Genomic DNA, 25,061 nt, shown 5'->3' on the forward strand with positions numbered 1-25,061 from the left:
CTGTCCGAACTCCCCGTTCCAGATGCCGAGAAACACGGGTGACATTCTCCAGAACCTCACCGGGAGGAACATCTCCGATTACCTAGTGAAGACCTACCCAAAAGTCATCCGCCAAGGGTACGTGGGTGATACATCTCTCTCTCACACACAAACTCATCAAAATTGCTTCAGGATCTGCGGCATGCAAACTGGGCCACAGCGTGTTTGAGCCAATAATCCGTGGTTCAGTTTGAAAACTCTGTTGGCTCGTGTTAAGCTCGCCACAAACTCTCTTTCTTCTTTTTTTTAATATCTTTTTATTCAAAATTAAAACAAAACATATCATCCTTATTTTCCCCCCATTTTTCCTCCCTCCCCCCACAGAATTATTTTTGTCCCGTAGCTTGTGTGTCAGTTTTGCCAGTTCTGCATAATCCATCAATTTTTCTTGCCATGATTCTTTAGTTGGGGTTTCTTCAGTCTTCCATCCTTGTGCTATTAAAATGCTTGCGGCCGTTGTCACATACATGAAGATGTTTTTCAGCTTTTTTGGCAGATCTTTCCCTACAATCTCTAATAAAAATGCTTCAGGTTTTTTAACAAATGTTAAATGGAACATTTTCTTCAATGAGTTGTATATCATTTCCCAAATTTTTTAAATTACCTTACAATCCCACCACATGTGATAAAATGTCCCCTCCTTCTTCCTTCTCCACAAACTCGCTTTTGATCTTGTTTCCTTCTTCTTTTAGGTTGCGAACCAAAAAATGGGTCAACGAACAACGGTAAGCGGCGTTCATTCATTCGAACCTTTCCTGGCTTGGAAACTGGAAGTTTACAGGGCGTCTCGAAAGATGCCCCCCTGGGGTTGAGCGAAAACCGTGGTCGTCTTGATGTTATATGAGCCTAGGGTCTCGATCACACGCAGTCTGTAGTCTGCTGGCAGTAGGGGTACAATATGGGCATGTCTTTAAGTTAACACCTTACATTAAAAACCTGACAGTACCAAACTATCGAAGGCTTTTCACCAAAGCCAGACTAAACGTCTTTCCTTCTGCAGTGTTGAGAGGAGTTCCCTGCCAGGACAGACTTGGCTCGTGTGCTCAAGACATCGACTCCATAAAACATATTTTGCTGCACTGTGCAAAATATGAGCAAGCCAGGGCTGAACTGATATTACCCTTGCTGATACATTTCCCGGGAAAATCAGAGGCTCACTATGTCAGGTTCCTATTGGAAGACCGGACAAACGCTAGAACATTAGCAGTGGCAAAGTTTTTATCGGTGGTTGCAAGAACCAATGATCCCTATCTTTTGAACAAAATGCTTGTTTAACCTGGAGGTGGGCTGTATGAATTGTGTATTGCTTGGTAACGATTTGTTGGGTCTCTGGACCATAATAAAGATTGTTGTTCTTGTATGAGCCTAGGAGCCAGTGGCCATCTCAGCCCAGATATCTCATCTCCTGGGGGGGGGGTACCCCACTGCCCTCTCCCCACAAGGCTAACACCGGTCCTCCCTCTGCCCTCGCAAGGTACGGCGGATTCTCTTTGGGCGCCCGCAGTTTCCAGGCCCTGCCGACGCCGCTGGAGGTGGCCGCCGTCGCAAGAGAGATCCGCGACCGGCTTGTCGTCGCTGAGGTGAGGCTCGGCCAGTGGTTGGAAAGCAAGGACGGCCTGCTGGTGTGATCCTAAATCTCTTTTTTTATATACAGTGGTGCCCCGCAAGACGAATGCCTCGCAAGACAAAAACCCCGCTAGATGAAAGGGTTTTCCGTTTTTCGAGGCGCTTCGCAAGACGAATTTCCCTATGGGCTTGCTTCGCAAGACGAAAACGTCTTGCGAGTCTTTTTGCTTCCCTCCCCCTTTTTCTAAGCCGCTAATAGCCGCTTAGCCGCTAAGCTGCTAATAGCTGCTAAGCTGCTAATAGCGCTGATCCGCTAAGCCGCTAATAGGGTTGCTTCGCAAGACGAAAAAACCGCAAGACGAAGAGACTCGCGGAGCGAATTATTTTCGTTTTGCGAGGCACCACTGTACAGTCACATCTCGGGTTAGACGCTTCAGGTTGTGCGTTTTCAGGTTACGCACCAGTACCGGAACGGGTTTCGGCGCTCGTGCATGCGCAGAGATACTAAATGCGCTTTGCGCATGCATAGAATCACACCTTGCCCGTGCGCAGACATGGCGCTGCGTGTTGCTAGCATGCCTCCCACATGGATCACGTTCGCAACCCAAGCGTCCACTGTATACAATTTATTAACTTTATGATAACAAAACAAAAACAAAAACCAAAGCCCCATTACAATCAAATAATTAAACCATAAATCTTAATTGACTTCCCTCCACCACTCCTCCTGGCTCCATTATTTTATACTTAATCGCGCATGTCCACATAGTCTTACTTTCTCAACAGTCCAGTTTTAAATCTTATTCATCTTGTTACAATAATAATAATAACAATTTATTATATATACCCTGCTCATCTGGCTGGGTTTCCTCAGCCACTCTGGGCGGCTTCCAACAGAATATTAAAATACAATAGTCTATTAAACATTAAGCAAAAGTTGCAAGTGACTTTTAGAAGTTCAGCTCATATAGAAAGCTATACACAAAGCTTGCATGGTATGTGTTAAACATGTCTCCTTTTATATATATATAAAAAATGAATGTCCTTTTTCTTTCTTGGATTTCAAATGATCTAATATGTCCTGCATAGTTCAGCATTTTGTTTTGCCAATTTTCTTCGTCAATGGCTTCTTCCTTCTTTCTTGTTTGATGTTTAGGAGCTGATTTGGGGGTCATGTATTGAACGAATGAATAGCGAAAGTTGTTACAGTGATCTATTTACGGCCCTGCCTTTTTTCCCCTCCTGTCACAGGGGGGTCCTCTGGACAGACTTCTGAATAACCTCAGTGGCTTCGTTGAGGGGCTGAGAACGCGTCAGAATGTGAAGGTGTGCTTCTGCATATTTTATTCTTCATCTTCTTTGGCGATCCCTCGTAGCCGAGTAAGATTGTCTCCCATGAACATGGTCTTAAAAGTGAGTCTGTAAGTGACTGTGGAGGCCAATTCTGGATCCCCACATCCTTCCACAGTGGGGACATAGGTTTCCACGCAGGAGTTGATCATGGCGAGGGTTTGTCAAGCGTGCCTTCCTCTTAGGACATTTCTCCCTTGCGTCCTGAGTTCGAGTGTCTTCAAAGCCCATGGCACCTTTGGTCAAGGCTGTTCTCCAACTGGAGCGCTCGCAGGCCAGTGTTTCCCAGTTGTCGGTGTTTATACTACATTTTAGATTTGCCTTGAGAGAGTCTTTAAAGCTTTTTTGTTGACCACCAGCGTTACGCTTTTGGTTCTTAAGTTTGAAATAGAGGAGTTGCTTTGGAAGACGATAATCGGGCATCTCAACAACATGGCCAGTCCAATGATGTTGATGTTGGAGAAACACGGTGTTAAACACTAACAAATAATAATAATGTGGTATTCTGCATGTTGGGGCGTGGGTGGCGCTGTGGGTTAAACCACAAAGCCTAGGACTTGCCGATCAGAAGGTCAGCGGTTCGAATCCCCGCAATGACGGGGTGAGCTCCCGTTGCTCGGTCCCTGCTCCTGCCAACCTAGCAGTTCGAAAGCACACCAGTGCAAGTAGATAAATAGGTACTGCTCTAACGGTCAGGGGTCCCTTTATCTTTACCTTATCCTGCCCACAGGTGTGGTTCAACAACAAGGGTTGGCACGCCATGGTGTCTTTCGTCAACGTGGCGAACAACGGACTCCTGCGGGCGAGCCTGCCAGCCGGGGCTGACCCCTCGCGTTACGGCATCACAGCCATCAACCACCCGCTCAACTTGACCAAAGAGCAGCTCTCGGAGGCGGCCCTGTGAGTAGATGGTGCAGAAGCGTTGGGGTGGTCTCTGGGCACCGTGATTGGCCTCACTGCTGTGACATCACAGAAGCTCGGCGGGTGCTCCCATTGCTCTCGGAGTTGGGGGACAGGATCCCGTTCGTGGAAACCGGGAATTGGGGTGGTTTTTGTCTCTGAATTCTGGAACCTTTTTCCTGGGTATTCAAAGAACTGCTATGAATTCGAGCAGGGCTTGAAAGATGAGCAACGGAGTGAATTATTAAATCAAATAGATTAAAACGATGGATTTATCGAATAGCATTGGCGAAAAATACACAGCATTCAAAGTTAAATAGGGAAATCGCGAACGGGTTGGACGGATAAAGTAACTTACTGTCTGTGTTAAAATTTGTTTTTTGTGTGCGTGAAAAATAAATAAGATTACCATATTTTTCGCTCTATAAGACGCACCAGACCATAAGACGCACCTAGTTTTTGGACGAGGAAAACAAGAAACAAAATATTCTGAATCTCAGGAGCCAGAACAGCAAGAGGGATCGCTGCGCAGTGAAAGCAGCAATCCCTCTTGCTGTTCTGGCTTCTGGGATAGCTGCGCAGCCTGCATTCGCTCCATAAGACGCACACACATTTCCCCTTACTTTTTAGGAGGGAAAAAGTGAGTCTTATAGAGCAAAAAATATGAGCTCACTTGGTCCCTGTTTCCTTCTCTCCCTCCTTCATCACGGAGGGTCAGACTAGATGGGATGAGGTCCCTCTTCCCCAACTCTACTGTTTTCCTCCGATTTTCCTTACTGACAGGATGGCCACGTCGGTGGACGTGCTGGTCTCCATCTGTGTGATGTTCGCCATGTCCTTTGTCCCGGCCAGCTTCGTCCTCTTCCTCATCGAGGAGCGCGTCAGCAAAGCCAAACACCTCCAGATTGTTAGTGGGATGAAGCCTGGGGTCTACTGGCTGGGAAACTTTGCCTGGGATATGGTAAGAAAGAGAGAGAAGCAGGGGTTGCCATACATCGTTGAAAACCAGGACATGTCCTCTTTCGTTTAGGGAAGCTTTTAATGTTTAATAGGGATGCGGGTGGCGCTGTGGGTTAAACCACAGAGCCTAGGACTTGCCGATCAGAAGGTCGGCGGTTTGAATCCCCGCAATGACGGGGTGAGCTCCCGTTGCTTGGTCCCTGCTCCTGCCAACCTAGCAGTTTGAAAGCACCTCAAAGTGCAAGTACATCAATAGGTACCACTCTGGCGGGAAGGTAAACGGCATTTCCGTGCGCTGCTCTGGTTCGCCAGAAGCGGCTTAGTCCTGCTGGCCACATGACCCGGAAGCTGTACGCCGGCTCCCTCGGCCAGTAAAGCGAGATGAGCGCCGCAACCCCAGAGTCGGCCACGACTGGACCTAATGGTCAGCGGTCCCTTTACCTTTAATGTTTAATAGACTATTGTATTTTAATATTTTGTTGGAAGCCGCCCAGAGTGGCTGGGGAAGCCCAGCCAGGTGAGGTGTGATTGTAATAAATTATTTTTTATTTATTTATTTTTTATTTTGGAGGGCCAACAGGCCCATTGGGGAGGATTTTTACATTTTAAAGGAAACCTCTGGTTTAAAAATAAAATAAAATTGGGGGTGGGCACACACGTGATCAGGGGGGCCCCGGAAGTGGATGCACCACAGCGGAGCGATGCCAACGCTGCGAACTTGCCAGGGCTGGATTTAGGTTTGATGAGGCCCTAAGCCAGGCATAAGCAAACTCCGGCCCTCCAGATCTTTGGGACTACAATTCCCATCATCCCTGACCACTGGTCCTGTTAGCTAGGGATGATGGGAATTGTAGTCCCAAACTCCAGCCCTCCAGATGTTTGGGACTATAATTCCCATCATCCTTGACCACTGGTCCTGTTAGCTAGGGATGATGGGAACTGTAGTCTCAAAACATCTGGAAGACTGGAGTTTCCCTATGCCTGCCCTCAGCTCCTGAAGGTCATAGGGCCCTTTATATGTCCAGCTGTCCTTTGTCCACAACAAATGGTCGCTGTTTTTTGTGTTGCAGCCAGTCAAGCCCTGCTCAGAGTAGACCCGCTGAAACCAATGTCCCCAAGCCAGCTGGGTCTGCTGTTAGATTGGAAACCAATTCAGAGTTCCAAAATCCAGGGGGAGATATTCAGAATCCACGGCTTCCCTTGTCAACATCTTGCCAAACTCACCTTTGTGTCTTCTCATTCTTCTTCCAGTGCAACTACCTCGTTCCGGCGCTCCTGGTGGTGCTGATTTTCCTCTGTTTCCAGCAAAAATCATACGTCTCCTTGGCCAATCTGCCGGCTCTGATCCTCCTCCTCCTCCTCTACGGGTAAGGCAACGAATACGCAGAACAAAACACACTTGGATTTGAGTTTTTCAAGATTTGGCAGTACGGTTCTCTGGCCATGTTTGTTCACGTCCGTCTGTCTCGGGAGGTAAAGGTAAAGGGACCCCTGACCATTAGGTCCAGTCGTGGCCAACTCTGGGGTTGCGGCCCTCATCTCGCTTTATTGGCCGAGGGAGCCGGCGTCCAGCTTCCGGGTCATGTGGCCAGCAGGACTAAGCCGCTTCTGGCGAACCAGAGCAGCGCACGGAAATGCCGTTTACCTTCCCGCCGGAGTGGTACCTATTTATCTACTTGTACTTTTGACATGCTTTTGAACTGCTAGGTTGGCAGGAGCAGGGACCGAGCAACGGGAGCTCACCCGTTATTGTGGGGATTCGAACCGCCAACCTTCTGATCGGCAAATGCTAGGCTCTGTGGTTTAACCCACAGCGCCACCCACGTCCCGTCTCGGGAGATACTGACAGCCAAGATTGTAGAGCTTTTTTGAGGGGAATAGGGTAAATATGCCCCCCCAAATCTTTTCCAGCAGCTGGGGATTTCTCTGTGAGTTATTCACAACGAAAGAGACTCTGTATTTTGGGGGGAGGTAAATTCAAACATTTTTTTCAACTCACTATAAATCGTTTCCCAATATTCTTTCACCTTTCTGCATGTCCACCACATGTGAAAAAAGTTCCTCCCATTTCTTTACATTTCCAACGCAAATCTGATTCCGCTTTCGGCATCTTAGCCAACCTACTCAGGAGTTAAATATCCATGAATCATTATCAAATAGTTCTCTTTCAGAGAACAAGAAATTTCAAATCACTTTTCCAATGTTTCTCCCAGAGGTTGAGGTCTTATGTTGTGTTCTATATCTATTGCCGGGTGTTCCACTGATACTTTAAGAATATCTGAATTATTTTCCACTAATGGTTTCATTGTTTGTACCCCGGGTTTCCCTGGCTGCTCTGGGTGGCTGCTGCTTGCTATTCAAATCCTACTTGCATGTAAATCTGATCCGACGAAGACAGTGGCCCCTTGGTTCTCAAACTTAATCCATTCCGGAAGTCCGTTCCAAAACCAAAGCGTTCCAAAATCAAGGCGCGCTTTCCCACCAAAAGCAATGCAAAATGAATTAATCCGTTGCAGACTTTTAAAAACGACCTCCAAAACAGCAATTGAACATGAATTTTGCTATCCAACGAGAACACTGATCCATAAAATGAAAACAATAAACCGTGTACACAATTCCGTTTTGAGTGTATCGCTGAGGTCTGTCTGTTTTTGCTATTTATTTTGCGTTTTGGTTTTTGCGACTCTTTTGTTTCTGTGGCTGTGCAGAACCCAGTTCAGCTACTGATGGACTGATTGTGTGACTACAGTACACGGTTTATTTTGTGACACAATCAATCCACCAGTAGCTGGACTGGGTTCCACACAGTCGTGAAAACAAAACGGAAAAGAGCCGCAAAAACCAAAACGCAAAATAAATAGCAAATACAGACAGACCTCAGCGTAACGCTCAAAACGGAAGGGTGGCACTCAAAACGGAGCGCGTTCGGATTCTGAAAAAGGTTCGCAAACCAGAACACTTAAATTCCGGGTTTGCAGTGTTTGGGTTCCAAGTTGTTTGAGTCCCAAGGCATTTGAGAACCAAGGCACTGCTGTAAAACCAAATGAATGCCCTTGCAAATTGATCTCTTGGAGAAAAAGACCCAATTATCCAACTGGGAAATCCCAGCGGGACAAAACGCCTTGAGATTGTGGATTGCAGGGGCCAGAACAGGGGCAGCCACACCACTAATAACAATAATAATAATAATAATAATAATAATAATAATAATAATAATATATCCTGCCTTTTCGCCAGATCAGGGTTCAATCTGCAGCTTGCAGATAAAATACAAAAACACGGATAAAACAGAAAAAGCTGCTTTATCCTTGTTGGGAACGTGGGCAGGGCCTTATCGGTTGTGGCAATTCTACATGAATTTTACTATCTAACGAGACCGTTGGTCCATAAAACGAAAGCAATAAACAATGTACTGCAGTCATGTACTGCAGTCACACACTCCAGTCATCAGTAGCTGAACTGGGTTCCACACTGTCACAAAAACAAAAAGAGCCGCTAAAACAAAAACGCAAAATAAATAGCAAAAACAGACCTCAGCATAACACTCAAATCAGAAGCGTAACACTCAAAACGGAGCTCGTTCGGATTCCGAAAAAGGTTCGCAAACCGGAACACCTACTTCCAGGTTTGTAGTGTTTGGGTTCTAAGTTGTTTGAGTGTTGTTGTTTAGTCGTTTAGTGGTGTCCGCCTCTTTGTGACCCCCTGGACCAGAGCACGCCAGGCCCTCCTGTCTTCCCCTGCCTCCCGCAGTTTGGTCAGACTCATGCTGGTCTCTTCGAGAACACTGTCCCACCATCTCGTCCTCTGTCGTCCCCTTCTCCTTGTGCCCTCCATCTTTCCCAACATCAGGGTCTTTTCCAGGGAGTCTTCTCTTCTCAGGAGATGGCAAAAGTCTTGGAGCCTCAGCTTCAGGATCTGTCCTTCCAGGGAGCACTCAGGGCTGATTTCCTTCAGAATGGATGCATTTGAGTACCAAGGCGTTTGAGAACCAAGGCACCGCTGTATTTAGGATAAGTATTCAATGGTTCTTTTTCATTTCCTCCTCTCTATTTGCCTGCCCCAGCTGGTCCATCACCCCCCTGATGTACCCAGCCTCGTTCCTCTTCAGTGTCCCAAGCACTGCCTATGTGGTCCTGACATCTGTCAATCTCTTCATTGGCATCAACGGAAGCGTGGCCACCTTCGTTCTCGAACTTTTCACCGACAAGGTAGGCTACGGGGACGACTGGGTCCCTGCGCGGTGAAGGTCCTGTGTGAGTGTCTGGAGGCGGTTGGAGGATGCATGGTGGCTAACAGATTGAGGTTGAATCCTGACAAGACAGAAGGACTGTTTTTGGGGGACAGGGGCAGGCCGGTGTGGGGGATTCCCTGGTCCTGAATGGGGTCACTGTTCCCCCGAAGGACCAGGAGTGCAGCCTGGGGGTCATTTTGGACTCACAGCTGTCCATGGAGGCGCAGGTCAGTTCTGTGTCCAGGGCAGCTCCATCTGGTAAGCAGGATGAGACCCTATCTGCCCGCAGACTGTCTGGCTAGAGTGGTGCATGCTCTGGTTATCTCCCGCTTGGACTACTACCATGCGCTCTCCGTGGGGCTACCTTTGAAGGTAACTGGAAACTGCAACTAATCCAGAATGCGGCAGCCAGACTGGGGACTGGGAGTGGAGACCACATGACACCAGTCCTGAAAGACCTACATTGGCTCCCTGTACGTTTCCGAGCACAATTCAAAGTGTTGGTGCTGACCTTGCTAGCCCTAAACGGCCTCGGTCCAGTATACCTGAAGGAACGTCATTTATTTATGTAAGGCGCAGTTTGTGTGCATGCCTTGAAGTTTAAACAAACACCAATACTATTATTATTTTTTAAAAAGAAGAGCAGTCTCCTTCAGGAGGACTGGAAACTTGAGGCCTGCAAAACAATGGGATGCAGAATTTGGAAATTGTTAGACCTCCGGGTATTGGGCGATATATAAATTCAATAAATAAAGTAATAATAATAGTAATAATAATAGTAATAATGATAATAATAATGTCGAAATTGGTTGTTATGTTGTACTGGGAACTCCTGTGAAGGAGAAGCCTGGTTATCCATGGGAAATTTTTAAAAAAGTAAATAAATATGTGTGCATGTGTTTGCTCCCCTCTCCTGAGCAGAAGTTGAATGATATCAACGTCATCCTTAAAAAAGTCTTCCTCATCTTCCCGCACTTCTGCCTCGGCCGCGGGCTGATCGATATGGTGAAGAACCAGGCGATGGCGGACGCCTTTGAGCGCTTCGGTGAGTGGCGTTTGGCGGCTCCCAAACAAAGCGAGGCAGCGGTTGCGCCTCGGGGTCCCTTCCACCGTACAATTCTTTAATTCTATTATTCCACGATCAGAAAGCATTTCCCTTTCAATCGCTTCCCTCGCCGCCGACCTGCAAGCTGGGCACTAGCAAAAACGGGTTGGATGGCGGATAACAGATTGAGGTTGAATCCTGACAAGACAGAAGTACTGTTTTGGGGGGACAGGGGGCGGGCGGGTGTGGGGGACTCCCTGGTCCTGAATGGGGTGACTGTGCCCCCGAAGGACCAGGTGCGCAGCCTGGGAGTCATTCTGGACTCACAGCTGTCCATGGAGGCGCAGGTTAGTTCTGTGTCCAGGGCGGCTCCATCTGGTACGCAGGATGAGACCCTATCTGCCCGCAGACTGTCTGGCCAGAGTGGTGCATGCTCTGGTTATCTCCCGCTTGGACTACTGCAATGCGCTCTCTGTGGGGCTACCTTTGAAGGTGACCCGGAAACTGCAACTAATCCAGAATGCGGCAGCTGGACTGGTGACTGGGAGCAGCTACCGAGACCACATAACACCGGTCCTGAAAGACCTACACTGGCTCCCAGTACGTTTCCAAGCACAATTCAAAGTGTTGGTGCTGACCTTGAAAGCCCTAAACGGCCCAGTATCCCTGAAGGAGCGTCTCCACCCCCATCGTTCTGCCCGGACACCGGGGTCCATCTCCCGAGGGCCTTCTGGCAGTTCCCTCCCTGCGAGAAGTGAGGTTACAGGGAACCAGGCTGAGGGCCTTCTCGGTGGTGGCGCCCGCCCTGTGGAACGCCCAACCTTCAGATGTCAAGGAAATAAACAACCTGACTTTCAGAAGACATCTGAAGGCAGCCCTGTTTAGGGAAGTTTCTAATGTTTGTCATTTTATCTTGTTTTTAATATTCTGTTGGGAGCCGCCCAGAGTGGCTGGGGAAACTGTATAAGTAATAGATAGATAATTTATTACGGTCAAAGACCAACTCGCATAACGCAGTAAAAACAGTGTTCATAAAGATGAAATATACCATCAGAGCAGATTGCAGCAATAGCTCGTGAGTTAAAATTGAGATACATACACCTGTACAACGGAGATTTGGGCTACCATAAAAATTGACCCTGAGGCACCCCAAAGGGCGACTTCACCATTTCCCTAGCAAGCTATTTTATTCTAGATGATGATCTGTGCCTACAAATCTGGGCGCAGAATCTGGCTGCCAGCCAGGTATAAGTTAATAATAATAATAATAATAATAATAATAATAATAATAATAATAATTTGTTTTTATGAATCTGCTGCACAGACAGGCAGCTATCCCTCTACAACTGGAGAAAACCCAACACCGATTAAGCCTGCCTCTCCATTTTTCTCTCGCCAGCAGAGGCTGCTCTCTGTTCATGTTTACATCTCTTCCCTTGTGTAGGTGACCGAAAATTCATTTCTCCTCTAAGCTGGGACTTAGCAGGGAAGAACATCTTCGCCATGGCTGTGGAAGGAGCCGTTTTCTTTGCCTTCACTCTCCTGGTGCAGTACAAATTCTTCTTCTCTTTCCGGTGAGGGGGCTGTGTGTCTCAGTGGTTAGAGCCAACGGCCTCGCATGCAGAAAGGCAGGGCTTCGAGGTCAGCGTGGCCTTTGGTGCACTAAACCATCTCCGGGTTAAAGGAAGCTTTGCATGCTCCCGTTACGGCAATCCTTTTTTGACATCAATGAGGACTAGAATCTTAACTTTATTTTTAGGTTTGGGGGGCAGCCGCTGTTTGAAAATGCATCCTGCTTGAACCAGCTCTTTGTGCAGAATCATGGGGACTAGAATCCAGATTTTTTAAGGAGAATGGCTGCCGCTCGGTGGCAGAGCCATCACGCGGGAAAGTCTTGAGTCCATTCCTGGCCGTCTCCATCCTGAAGATCGCTGGTTTCCGCAGAGTGCGGAGCCCTTAATCTCAGGGTTCTGGGTTCGAGCCCTGCGTCGGGCAATAGTTTCCCGCGTTGGAAGCAGGGTGGATTTGATTTAAATCAAATTGATTTAAACCGCGCCCAGCCTCCGCCTCTTCCCTGGCGCCCCTGCTCCCCACGCCACTTGCCTCTATGGGCAAGATGCCCCTGCCCATCAGGCGACACTTTTTGGAGAAGGGTAAAAGGAGGACTGGGACGCGGGTGGCGCTGTGGGTTAAACCACAGAGCCTAGGGCTTGCCGATCAGAAGGTCGGCGGTTCGAATCCCCACAATGACGGGGTGAGCTCCCGTTGCTCGGTCCCTGCTCCTGCCAACCTAGCAGTTCGAAAGCACGTCAAAGTGCAAGTAGATAAATAGGTCCCACTCCGGCGGGAAGGTAAACAGCGTTTCCGTGCGCTGCTCTGGTTCGCCAGAAGCGGCTTAGTCCTGCTGGCCACATGACCTGGAAGCTATACGCTGGCTCCCTCGGCCAATAAAGCGAGATGAGTGCCGCAACCCCAGAGTCGGCCACGACTGGACCTAACGGTCAGGGGTCCCTTTACCTTTTAAAAGGATCACTGGTGGGGCCGGCCGGCCACAGCAGAGCCGATGGAGGGGTCTTTACATTGCCTTCCCCCTGGAGGAAGATTGGAAGAAGTTTAAAGTATATCTTAAGGACTGTTATAAAATTGAGGAGTGCTAAAATGTCAAGGGGAAGGAAGATGCAGAATTACAGCTTAAATTGTTTGATGATTTAAGGTGAAATCGAGAAAGATAATAAGTCTTAATTTAATTGGTAAAAAGGGTTGCTGAAAAATTGTAAAACAAGGTTGCAAAAAGGGGGAGGTATGGGGAAGTCCGAGAAAGGAGGGTTATGAAAATGAGGTTAAGAAATGATACTTTGTGTGTTTGTTTGTTTTTGTTGATGTCTGTATGTTGTTGTTGTTTTATTTTAAAATTGGAAAATTAATAAAAATTATTATTAAAAAAAAAAAAATACATTGCCTTCCCCCTCCAGGCCCTCCCTGGTCAAGGAGTCCCCGCTGGGGGAAGAGGATGAGGATGTTGCCAAGGAACGGAAGAGGGTCACCAGTGGGGTACCGGCCGCGGACATCCTCGTACTGCAGCAGCTGACGAAGGTGTGGGGGGGGCAGGGGGGCAAGCAGGGAGGGGCAAACGCACAGCACGTTTTGACGGGTGATCGATTTGTTTAAGGCATTCATGTCCCGCTAGGGAAGAGTCCTGCCAGTTCCTCCTCTTCTCGTTTCCCCCCAGCTTTAAATTGGGCTCCCCGCATTTTGCAGCCATTTGCAATTGACTGCTAGTACCGTCGTCCCTAGGGACCCGGGTGGCGCTGCGGGTTAAACCACAGAGCCTAGGACTTGCCGATCAGAAGGTCGGCAGTTCGAATCCCCGCGATGACGGGGTGAGCTCCCGCTGCTCGGTCCCTGCTCCTGGCAACCTAGCAGTTTGAAAGCACATCAAAGTGCAAGTAGATAAATAGGCAGGAAGGTAAACGGCGTTTCCGTGCGCTGCTCTGGTTTGCCAGAAGCGGCTTAGTCCTGCTGGCCACATGACCCGGAAGCTGTACGCCGGCTTCCTCGGCCAATAAAGCGAGATGAGTGCCGTAACCCCAGAGTCGGCCACGACTGGACCTAATGGTCAGGGGATCCCTTTACCTTTACCTATATAATTATTTGCTTTCATTATTATTATTATTATTTAAAGCATTCGTGTATTGCTAGGGAAAGGAAGTGTCTTCCAATTCCCCTTCTTCTCCTTTTCTTGATTTTTTCCAACTTCCCCGCATTTTGCAGCAATTTGCAATCGATTGCTAGTATTATTATTATTTGCAATTTGTTATTGTTGTTATTATTATTTTAGGCATTCGTGTGTTACTTATTTATGGAATTGATTTCGTGCCCTTCATCCGAGGATCACAATATTAAACACAAAAAAACCTCCCTTCTGCAGTTTAAAAGGCCATGGATTGTTTAATTAGCCCAAGGCGTGGGAGGAAAGGAATGTTTAAATTTAAAAGAGAATTATATTAAAATGTAGGCACTGGATGTGGGGGGCCAAAGCTTTTTCCTTAAGTTACAGTCATTCCCTGAAGGCCTGTCAGAATATAAAGCAGTATTCTGTCGCTGGCAGGAGAACAACAAGGAGGCAGCTTCTCTGGAGAGGGGAACCCTAAAGTTTGGGAGCCACCACCAAGAAGGCCGTGTCTGGAGGGTGGGACAGGAAGATGCCCCTTTGCCATGCGCAGGAAGTGTGTCAATCTGGCAGGACTCCCTAGTGGGTGGGGAGAGGAATTCACATGTGACCGCCAGCCCGCAAATCTTTCCCCAGATCTACCGGAGGACCAAGAAGCCAGCGGTGGATCGCCTGTGCGTGGGTATCGCTCCGGGGGAAGTAAGTGACCTTGCAGGGGAAGGAATCGGGCGTTCTTGAGGAGAGGCATACTTAGGGGAATGGAATTTAATTCTGAATTATATTCCGGAAACGTGGGAGATATCAAGGGGTCAAAATATGGATGTGCCGTGCTATATTAGAAGCAAAAAAAAACTTGTTTTGATGAATTGGGAGAGCTGGAAAAAGATTCTGTTGAGCACATGGATTGATGATATAGATGGATTAGCTACAGCTGAACAAATTGCATGTCGACGCAGAACAAGAATAGATAAATATGAAGAAATCCGGGGATGGAATTTGTCCGGGGACAGATTTGCAAATCCGGGGACTGTCTCCTGGAATCGGGGACGTCTGGTAACCCTAACGTACCTCGCTGCGAACCTGTAGTCTCTTGACTTTTTGCCAAATTGGAAAGGGGAGTTACCGCATTTTTCGCTCTACAAGACGCACCAGACCACAAGATGCACCTAGTTTTTGGAGGAGGGAAACAAGAAGAAAAATATTCTGAATCTCAGAAGCCAGAACAGCAAGAGGGATCGCTGCGCAGCGAAAGCATTAATCCCTCTTGCTGTTCTGGCTTCTGGGATAGCTGCGCAGCCTGCATTCGCTCCATAAGACGCACACACATTTCCCCTTACTTTTTAGGAGGGGAAAAGTGAGTCTTATAGAGCAAAAAATACGGTAATTTCTGCACCGGGTGCAGGAAGGGATGTGAGAGGACAATTGATTATTTGAAACTGTATTTAAGCTGATCAAATGTTTTGTCAGCTGCTGCTGAGGCCTTGTGAGAAGGACTGATGGCTTGTAATGTTCGACCGCTATGTTTTTAAAAAAATAAAACTAAGCAAAGATATTGTGGGCGGCCTTTTAGTTCTGCACCCCCAGTGGCTGTGCACACTCTGTGTTGGCGCAAAAGTCCAACCCAAACCTTTCCCGCAGTGTTTCGGTCTCTTGGGAGTCAACGGCGCCGGGAAAACGTCGACTTTCAAAATGCTAACAGGAGACTCCGAGGTGACGTCCGGAAGGGCCTTTCTGAAAGGATACAGGTCAGTGCCGATTGGGGAAAAAAACGCATAAATCTAAATCAAGTAAGTGTTGGAAATCTAAAGAGAAAGAAAGTTCTGTTTATCATACCTGGTGGTCTTGTAGTAAGGTTAAAGCTTTACTGGGAAATGATATATGAAAAGGATGTTCAAAATAACATTTGTAAAAGAAACAAACAAACCCAGAAGTTTTTCTTTTGGGGAATTATAGGGACAGAACTACCTAAATTGATTAGAAACTTATTCATGTATGCAACTACAGCGACGAGAATGCCAGTCACCCGAAAATGGAAAGAAGCGAAAGTCTCAGCAAAGGAAGAACGGATACAAAAACTTAGGCGATATGCGCGAAACTTACCGGAAGAATGAGAAACTGAGATAAACTTTTTTAAAAATAAAAGGATGGAAATGGTTTCTTGAGTATTTACAGATGAATTGCAAACAGAAAAGAACATTGTCAGGGTTATTGTGAGAGCAGTTTCGTGAGACCTGCAGTTTGGTATAAGACGCACCAGACCACAAGACGCACCTAGTTTTTGGAGGAGGAAAACAAGGAAAAAAATATTCTGAATCTCAGAAGCCAGAACAACAAGAGGGGTCGCTGCGCAGTGAAAGCAGCGATCCCTATTGCTGTTCTGGCTTCTGGGATAGCTGCACAGCCTGCATTCGCTCCATAAGACGCACACACATTTCCCCTTACTTTTTAGGAGGGAAAAAGTGAGTCTTATAGAGCAAAAAATATGGTTCAGAATTTTCTCCCCCTTGTTTTCTTCCTCCAAAAACTAGGTGTGTCTTGTGGTCTGGTGCATCTTATAGAGCGAAAAATACGGTATATATCTAAAGAAGATGAGCAAATCAGGTTTAATTTGGATATTCTGGAATTATTGGAAATAATTGTAAGGAGTTGCAGAAAGAGAGGGGGAAGGAAGTTGAGTTTGGAAATGTTGAAGTGATTGTAAAATTAGTGAAATGTATAAACTTGGAAAGTATAAATGAAAATTTAAGAAAGGGGGGAGATCTGCATTAACCTGCCACGATCTTTGCTTCTTGCTTCAAAGCCGCCTCTTTCTCCAATTCCCACTTTCCTAACCCTCACCCCACCTACAGCGTGATCACTGACTTGCAAGCCGTCCACCAGAACATGGGCTATTGCCCCCAATTTGACGCCATCAACGACCTGCTAACCGGACGCGAACATCTTGTCTTCTACTCTCGCCTGCGCGGGGTCCCGGAGACTGAAATTCCTGGGGTGAGAGTTGCAAGAAAGGGCCAGATTTCTGGTGCCCTGGCAGCACGGTAGCTGAAAAAGCACTCTGCGCGTGCTCAGACGGTGCCTTGGTTATTTTTTACAGTCGTACCTTGGATCTCGAATGCCTTGGCTCCCGAACAAATCTGCTCCCGAACGATGCAAACCCAAAGTGTCTGTATGATAACGTGTGGTTTGCTATGCCTAATAAAGGATAACTATATTTACCAAGGGACGCGGGTGGCGCTGTGGGTTAAACCACTGAGCCTCTTGGGCTTGCCGATCAGAATGTCGGCGGTTCGAATCCCCGTGACGGGGTTAGCACCCGTTGCTCGGTCCCTGCTCCTACCAACCTAGCAGTTCAAAGCACGCCAGCGCAAGTAGATAAATAGGTACCGCTCCGGCGGGAAGGGAAACGGCGTTTCCGTGCACTGCTCTGGTTCGCCAGAAGTGGCTTAGTCCTGCTGGCCACATGACCTGGAAGCTGTACGCCGGCTCCCTCGGCCAATAAAGCGAGATGAGCGCCGCAACCCCAGAGTCGGCCACGACTGGACCTAATGGTCAGGGGTCCCTTTACGTTATATTTACCAAACCCAGAAGTGAGCGTTCCAGTTTCCGAATGGTTTTTGGAAGCCGAACGTCCAACGGGGCTTCCGGTTGGCTGCAGGCGCTTCCAATTGGAAGCTGTGCTTTGGATTCTGAACGTTTGGGAAGTCGAACAGACTTCCGGAACGGATTCCATTTGACTTCCAAGGTACGTCTGTATTATTACAGTGGTACCTCGGGTTAAGTACTTAATTCCTTCCGAAGGTCTGTTCTTAAGCACCACTTTAGCTAATGGGGCCTCCTGCTGCCGCCGTGCCGCCAGAGCACGATTTCTGTTCTCATCCTGAAGCAAAGCTCTTAACCTGAAGCACGATTTCTGGGTTAGCGGAGTCTGTAACCTGAAGCATATGTAACCCGAGGTTCCACTGTATTATGATGGGGGCAAATCTAGGCTCTGCCAGCTCTGCCTGTCGTTCGCTCTGGCGCCCCCTGCTGCTGGGCTCCCCACCTCTTGCCCAACCGGTATCTCTCTCCCTGCCAGGTGGTCCAATGGGGACTGTCGACGCTTGGTCTGATGTCCTACGCGGACAGGCTCGCTGGACGCTACAGCGGAGGCAACAAACGGAAGCTCTCCACGGCCATCGCGCTCATCGGAGCACCGCCGGTCATTTTCCTGGTCAGTGATGAGGAGCGGCGCCGCCTTTTGTGTCGCTGGCCGTTTTTCGAGCCGGAAGGGGGGGGGTGTTAGCGGGGCGGGCAAGAACTTGGCGGGGCTTGAAATTTTGTTTGTTTGCGGGTTCCAGGACGAGCCGACGACGGGGATGGACCCGAGGGCTAAACGCTTTCTTTGGAACTGCATTCTTGGCGTGATAAGGGACGGCCGGTCGGTGGTCCTCACGTCCCACAGGTAAACTATTAGTAGTAGTAGTAGTGGTAGTAGTAATAATAATAATAATAATAATTTATTGATTATACCCCGCCCATCTGGCTGGGCTTCCCCAGCCACTCTGGGCAGCTTCCAAAACAACATTAAAATACTGTAATACATCAAACATTAAAAGCTTCCCTAAACAGGGCTGCCTTCAGATGTCTTCTAAAAGTAAGATAGTTGCTTATTTCCTTGACATCTGACGGGAGGGCGTTCCACAGGGCAGGCGCCACCACCGAGAAGGCCCTCTGCCTGGTTTCCTGCAACCTCGCTTCTCGCAGGGAGGAAACCGCCAGAAGGCCATCGGGAGATGGACCCAGGTGTCCGGGAAGAACGATGGGGGTGGAGACGCTCCTTCAGGTCTACTGGGCCGTTTAGGGCTTTCAAGGTCAGCACCAACACTTTGAATTGTGCTCGGAAACGTACTGGGAGTCAATGCAGATCTCTCAGGACCGGTGTTATATGGTCTTGGCGGCCGTTCCCAGTCCCCAGTCTGGCTGCCGCATTCAGGATTAGTTGCAGTTTCCGGGTCACCTTCAAAGGCAGCCCCACGTAGAACGCATGGCAGGAGTCCAAGCGGGAGATAACCAGAGCATGCACCACTCTGGCCAGACAGTCTGCGGGCAAGGAGGGTCTCATCCTGCATCCCAGATGGAGCCGCCCTGGACACAGAACTGACCTGCACCTCCATGGACAGCTGTGAGTCCAGAATGACTCCCAGGCTGCGCCCCTGGTCCTTCGGGGGCACAGTGACCCCATTCAGGACCAGGGAATCCCCCACACCTACCCGCCCCCTGTCCCCCAAAAACAGTCCTTCTGTCTTGTCAGGATTCAACCTCAATCTGTTAGCCGCCATCCATCCTCCAACCGCCAAAGGCGAAATCTCTCTCTCTCGCCTTCCTGTTATTTTTGGTAATGAATTATTATTATTATTATTATTATTATTATTATTATTAGCCAGGCAGATCTGCAAAAGGCCCCATACTCCCTCCCAGCAACTGGGGTGAATATCCAGGCAGAAATTCCACAGGTGCAGATTCCCCTACACCTTCTTAAAGAATCGGGGTGAGGCTGAAAGGAGCTAACTGCCTTTTCTTCGCGTTCTCTCTCACCTCTGCTAGCATGGAGGAGTGCGAGGCTCTGTGCACCAGAATGGCGATCATGGTGAACGGCCGTTTCCGATGTCTGGGGAGCGTGCAACACCTGAAGAACAAGTAAGCCTCTGGCGGCGATGGCGAAGGGTGTGTTGTATTGATAATGTGCCGTTTGGGGGTGGGATTTCAGTCCTAAAGGCCACACCCCTCGCACAGAACACCCCCCCATTTCTCCAGACCACGCCCCTCGCATAAGCCACACCCCTCTCTTTAGGCCACACCCCTCGCATAAACCACACCCCTGCTCTCCATTCCACACCCCTCACATAAAACACACCTCCTCTCTGCAGGCCACAACCCTGGCATAAGCCACACCCTCTAGGCCACACCCCTCACATAAGCCACACCCCTCTCTTTAGGCCATACCCCTCGCATAAACCACACCCCTGCTCTCCATTCCACACCCCTCACATAAAACACACCTCCTCTCTGCAGGCCACACCCCTGGCATAAGCCACACCCTCTCTCTAGGCCACACCCCTCACATAAGCCACACCCCTCTCTCTAGGCCACACCCCCTCTCTCTAGGCCACACCCTGCTTGTCAGACATAGAGAATTGGGCAGTAGAGGGGAAACAGCATAAATGTAGACGCTTGTGGGATTTGATCAGAAATTATTGTCAATGAATCAAACCCAGTCAGCACATCCCCATTCATCATGGACACAATGGCTTGATGCATATTCCTCATAGCAATCCGATCTGATCTTATGGAGGTCTCCCTGGTCCTGAATGGGGTCACTGTGCCCCCGAAGGACCAGATGCGCAGCCTGGGGGTCATTCTGGACTCACAGCTGTCCATGGAGGCACAGGTCAATTCTGCGTCCAGGGCGGCTCCATCTGGGACGCAGGATGAGACCCTCCCTGCCCACAGACTGTCTGGCCAGAGTGGTGCATGCTCTGGTCATCTCCCGCTTGGACTACTGCCATGCGCTCTACGTGGGGCTGCCTTTGAAGGTGACCCGGAAACTGCAACTAATCCAGAATGCGGCAGCTGGACTGGCGACTGGGAACGGCCGCTGAGACCATATAACTGTTGGGATACTGCCAGGGAGACATAGGCCATCACTGCCTCCACGCCGACTCCGGACTCCGGACGTCCATCGACCTCCCGTAGAAACGCAGTATCAGCAATTAGCGACATGAGCTCCAGAAAATAGCTTTCCACATTCCAGAACTGATGCACGCTCTATCAGCAGATAATGCACAGCGAAAGTTGCAGTCTAGGAGAGCATTATTTAGAAAGTTTATTCAGCGTTGGTCAGAACAAAGAAAAACATGACTGCCTGCTAGCGTGTTCAGCGCAGAGAGAGAGAGAGAGAGACAACAGCTCTATCAAAAACATAAACATCCTGTGAACAGGAAATACGCAGGCTGTGACACACAAAAGCCTGCTCCCTTTTAAGGTGGAACGGAAATATCCTAACAATAACACCAGTCCTGAAAGACCTACATTGGCTCACAGGACATTTCTGAGCACAATTCAAAGTGTTGGTGCTGACCTTGAAAGCCCTAAACGGCCCAGTAGACCTGAAGGAGCGTCTCCACCCCCCATCGTCCAGCCCGGACACCTGGGTCCATCTCCTGAGGGCCTCCTGGCGGTTCCCTCCCTGCGAGAAGCCAAGTTACAGGGAACCAGGCAGAGGGCCTTCTCGCTGGTGGCGCCCGCCCTGTGGAACGCCCTCCCACCAGATGTCAAAGAGAAAAACAACTACCAAACTCTTAGAAGACATCTGAAGGCAGCCCTGTTCAGGGCAGCTTTATAATGTTTAATAGGTTATCGTGTTTTCGTGTTTTGTTGGATGCCGCCCAGAGTGGCTGGGGAAACCCAGCCAGATGGGTGGGGTATACATAATAAATTATTATTATTATCAGTACAGTTCCGCCCCGGTTTCTCTTCCTAGGTTCGGAGACGGTTACACCATCGTCCTCCGGGTCTCCAGCGCCGACTTGGGCCCTGTGGAGAAATTCATCCGGGATTCTTTCCCCGGAATCATCTTGAAGGAAAAGCATCATTGCACACTCCAGTACCAGCTGCCTTCTCACAGTTGCTCCCTGGCCAACATCTTCGGCATCTTCTCTGCTCACCGGACCACCTACCACATCGAAGATTACTCCGTCTCTCAAACGACCCTCGACCAGGTGAGGCCGGCGGCGTGAGTGGGGACCCCCTAAAGGTAAAGGTAAAGGGACCCCTGACCATTAGGTCCAGTTGTGGCCGACTCTGGGGTTGCGGCGCTCATCTCGCTTTATTGGCCAAGGGAGCCGGCGTACAGCTTCCGGGTCATGTGGCCAGCAGGACTAAGCCGCTTCTGGCGAACCAGAGCAGCGCACGGAAACGCCGTTTACCTTCCCGCCGGAGTGGTACCTATTGGTCTACTTGCACTTTGACGTGCTTTCAAACTGCTAGGTTGGCAGGAGCAGGGACCGAGCAACGGCAGCTCACCCCGTCATTGCGGGGATTCAAACCGCGACCTTCTGATCGGCAAGCCCTAGGCTCTGTGGTTTAACCCACAGCGCCAACCGCGTCCCTTGGTGACCCTCTCCCCTCCCCCCAAAACCCTTTCCAAACAAAGCTTGTGCCTGTCTTGTTTCCCTTCTCGCTTCTGGGAATCCGCCCAGTTTCGTTCCGATTTCTGCAGTCATAAGGACTATTAACTTAACTTTTAGATGTTGAGCCCTTGAAGGTAACTTGGAAACTTCGGCCGGTCCTAAACGGAGCGGTTTTGAAAAGAATAACACTTTTAAAAAATGTAATGGAGGATGGATGGTGGCTGACAGATTGAGGTTGAATCCTGACAAGACAGAAGGACTGTTTTTGGGGGACAGGGGGCAGGCAGGTGTGGGGGATTCCCTGGTCCTGAATGGGGTGACTGTGCCCCCGAAGTACCAGGTGCGCAGCCTGGGGGTCATTCTGGACTCACAGCTGTCCATGGAGGTGCAGGTCAAATCTGTGTCCAGGGCAGCTCCACCTGGTACACAGGATGAGACCCTCCCTGCCCGCAGACTGTCTGGCCAGAGTGATACATGCTCTGGTTATCTCCCGCTTGGACTACTGCAACGTGCTCTACGTGGGGCTACCTTGGAAGGTGACCCGGAAACTGCAATTAATCCAGAATGCGGCTGCCAGACTGGTGACTGGGAGCGGCCGCCAAGACCACATAACACCAGTCCTGAAAGACCTACATTGGCTCCCAGCACAATTCAAAGTGTTGGTGCTGACCTTGAAAGCCCTAAATGGCCCAGTATACCTGAAGGAGCATCTCCACCCCCATCGTCCAGCCCGGACACCTGGGTTCATCTCCCGAGGGCCTTCTGGCGTTTCCCTCATTGCAAGAAGTGAGGTTACAAGGAACCAGGCAGAGGGCCTTCTCGGTGGTGGCACCAGCCCTGTGGAACGCCCTCCCTTCAGATGTGAAGGAAATAAGTATCTATCTTACCTTTAACAGATATCTGAAGGCAGTCCTGTTTAGGGAAGTTTTTAACATTTAACACTGTGTTGTTTTTAACACTTGATTGGGAGCTGCCCAGAGTGGCTAGGGAAGCTCAGCCAGATGGGCAGGGTATAAATAATAAATTATTATTATTATTATTATTATTATTATTATTTCCTCTTTTGCCTTTCTCTCACCACCCCGTTCCCTTTCTCCGCAAGGTGTTCGTTCACTTCGCCAAAGACCAAAGCGACGACGATTGCTGCCCCGTGGACCACCCCACGGCCCCCAGCCGCTGGAGAAGAATCCTTGGTTTCCTGGAGGACAAGAACGTAGAAGAAACCCGGGTCTGAGAGACACGATCTGGAATCAAACCTTGTTTTGAGGGTGGGCATTGGGGGGTCTCCACGCCCCTGGACTTGACCCCACATGAGCGAAACTCCCATTCCCTGCGTCTCAGAGGCGCTGCCTTCTCAAAGGAGCGAATGTAAGGACGGGGTGTCTCGGGGGCTTAACAGCCAGCGCCCCCCATCCTTCGATCCCTCCGGTAAGGGGGTCTGGAAAGCAGAGAAGAGGGTTCTCTGTAGGTCTGGAGCCGTGGGGGACGGGAAATGAATATGGAGATCCGAAACTACCTCGTTTGCCCTTCCCGAACCAATACACGAACTTGAAATGGGGGTGTTTTTCCGGGATTCGCCTTCTGCTGAATTTTCCCCATGTGCAAAAATTGTGTATTTGCGTACACACACGCGTGAAGTATGTATTAGGTGGGAATCATGTGCGGAAAATTGAGCACGGCTGTGTAAACGACGCATTGCATCCCGGAAGGTCTCGTTTACAAGACGGGACTGGTTTGTCCGCTCCTCATTTCCTCTGGCCCCCCCAACCAGGCGAGTGGGGGGCGGATTTATTTATGCAACTTTTAAAAGCTTTGTGCAAGCTGGTTTTAAATTGCTGGGCTAGGCAGGAGCGGTGTTAGAGAAGCCAACAATTTAAAAGTTTTTTTTGGGGGGGGGGTTCCAGCTAGACAAAGGGGCAGAAGGTGTTTAGAGAACACGGGCGTATGGCTGCTGTGCATCGATAAAATAACTTATTCTCGCTTTTGCCGCTAGCCCATCCTGTGCAGAGTCTGCGCCCCCCCACTTTGCTTTGCAGTTGTTGATATTTTGCGGGTGAATTTCCTTCTGCACCAGTTGAATGCGTCAAACGCACTGGGATCTGGGGCGTCTTTGCAATTGCTCTGCGATTCCCCCCCACTGCCGATTGGGGGCGCTAATGTCATAGGGGGGCTGTTCTCTGGGGTGAGCCCTACAGCTTGCATTTGGGACCCCCCTTCTCTCGGCGACCTCTGATTTCTTTCTGGGGTGCCCCCTTTTAAAAGACGGATTTTCGCTCCTGAGCTACGCAGCCGAACTCGTTTCGTGTGGGAAGATTTTAAATCGGAAAGCCTGAGACTTCGCTGCCCCCAAATCTCCAAACCCCCAGGGCATTCGACATGAGGACCCCCAGAAATTGCAGGGACCGCTGGTCAGGAAAGATGTGGGTTTGGAGATGATCACAATCTCAAAAGCCACAACTTCCCTCATTTTGATGCAGAAGGAAGCTCCACATAGCGCTGACTGGCCGGTGCCCGGGACGCTACCCACCTCCTTCGTTTTTCACACTTTAAAAAAAAGTCCTTTCTTTTTCTTCTTTTTCTAAAAAAGTTAGAGGCTCACACGACCTGTGAATGTACACTCTGCACTTTGAAGGCGGGGGTGTTAAGAGGGGGGGGAGTTTTCGAGGCAGCTGGCGTGGAAAGCAGGGAAGGAACTGGAGGTCAGTGGTTGTGGGCAACGGCCCCCTAGATATCGGAGGGACTGCCGCCCCCCAGCATCCAAGACGGCCGATAGTCGGGGGCGATGGGGAGCCAGAGTCCAGCAATATTTGAAGGGCCACAGGTTTTCCTCGAATCTGCATTCCTGTAGGAGATGGAATCACGGAATTGTAAAGTTGCTATGGATAAATTCCTCTCTTTAGAATTGGCATTGACTCAAGGTCTAGGCTTCCTGTATCCCTCCAGCTGTCGCTGCCTCTATTTATTTTATTTTATTGATTACATAAAATGTAGCACAGCCTATGCAAAAAATATATAATAAATGCCTCAATTTGCAAGCGGCAGCAAGGAACGCTTCATCTCCCATCAGGGATGGCAGTGTCTATGTCCCTGGACTCCAGCTTCCCGTCCGTCCCAGTATTCAGTACAGCCACA

General features: G+C 49.2%; 1 protein-coding gene across 3 annotated transcripts in view; it reads left to right on the top strand.

The window, feature by feature from the left end:
• The window catches only part of ABCA7 (ATP binding cassette subfamily A member 7), a 75,808-nt gene extending 52,586 nt beyond the window's left edge, over positions 1 to 23,222 (top strand). For all 3 annotated transcript variants that reach the window (XM_081845980.1, XM_081845979.1, XM_081845981.1), the window contains exons 32-50: positions 23 to 117; positions 732 to 764; positions 1,514 to 1,619; positions 2,857 to 2,931; positions 3,686 to 3,855; positions 4,639 to 4,816; positions 6,067 to 6,182; positions 8,879 to 9,023; positions 9,968 to 10,091; positions 11,536 to 11,665; positions 13,064 to 13,184; positions 14,398 to 14,460; positions 15,400 to 15,506; positions 16,611 to 16,752; positions 17,837 to 17,971; positions 18,099 to 18,202; positions 19,345 to 19,437; positions 21,281 to 21,518; positions 23,032 to 23,222. In XM_081845980.1, the coding sequence (XP_081702106.1) occupies positions 23 to 117; positions 732 to 764; positions 1,514 to 1,619; positions 2,857 to 2,931; positions 3,686 to 3,855; positions 4,639 to 4,816; positions 6,067 to 6,182; positions 8,879 to 9,023; positions 9,968 to 10,091; positions 11,536 to 11,665; positions 13,064 to 13,184; positions 14,398 to 14,460; positions 15,400 to 15,506; positions 16,611 to 16,752; positions 17,837 to 17,971; positions 18,099 to 18,202; positions 19,345 to 19,437; positions 21,281 to 21,518; positions 23,032 to 23,163 (2,307 nt within the window). In that variant the 3' untranslated portion in view covers positions 23,164 to 23,222. The remainder of the gene's footprint in view (positions 1 to 22; positions 118 to 731; positions 765 to 1,513; positions 1,620 to 2,856; positions 2,932 to 3,685; positions 3,856 to 4,638; positions 4,817 to 6,066; positions 6,183 to 8,878; positions 9,024 to 9,967; positions 10,092 to 11,535; positions 11,666 to 13,063; positions 13,185 to 14,397; positions 14,461 to 15,399; positions 15,507 to 16,610; positions 16,753 to 17,836; positions 17,972 to 18,098; positions 18,203 to 19,344; positions 19,438 to 21,280; positions 21,519 to 23,031) is intronic.
• The last annotated feature ends 1,839 nt before the right edge of the window (positions 23,223 to 25,061 follow it).

The sequence above is a fragment of the Podarcis erhardii genome, assembly GCF_964252035.2.
Source record: "Podarcis erhardii genome assembly, chromosome: 18".
Taxonomy (NCBI): domain Eukaryota; kingdom Metazoa; phylum Chordata; class Lepidosauria; order Squamata; family Lacertidae; genus Podarcis; species Podarcis erhardii.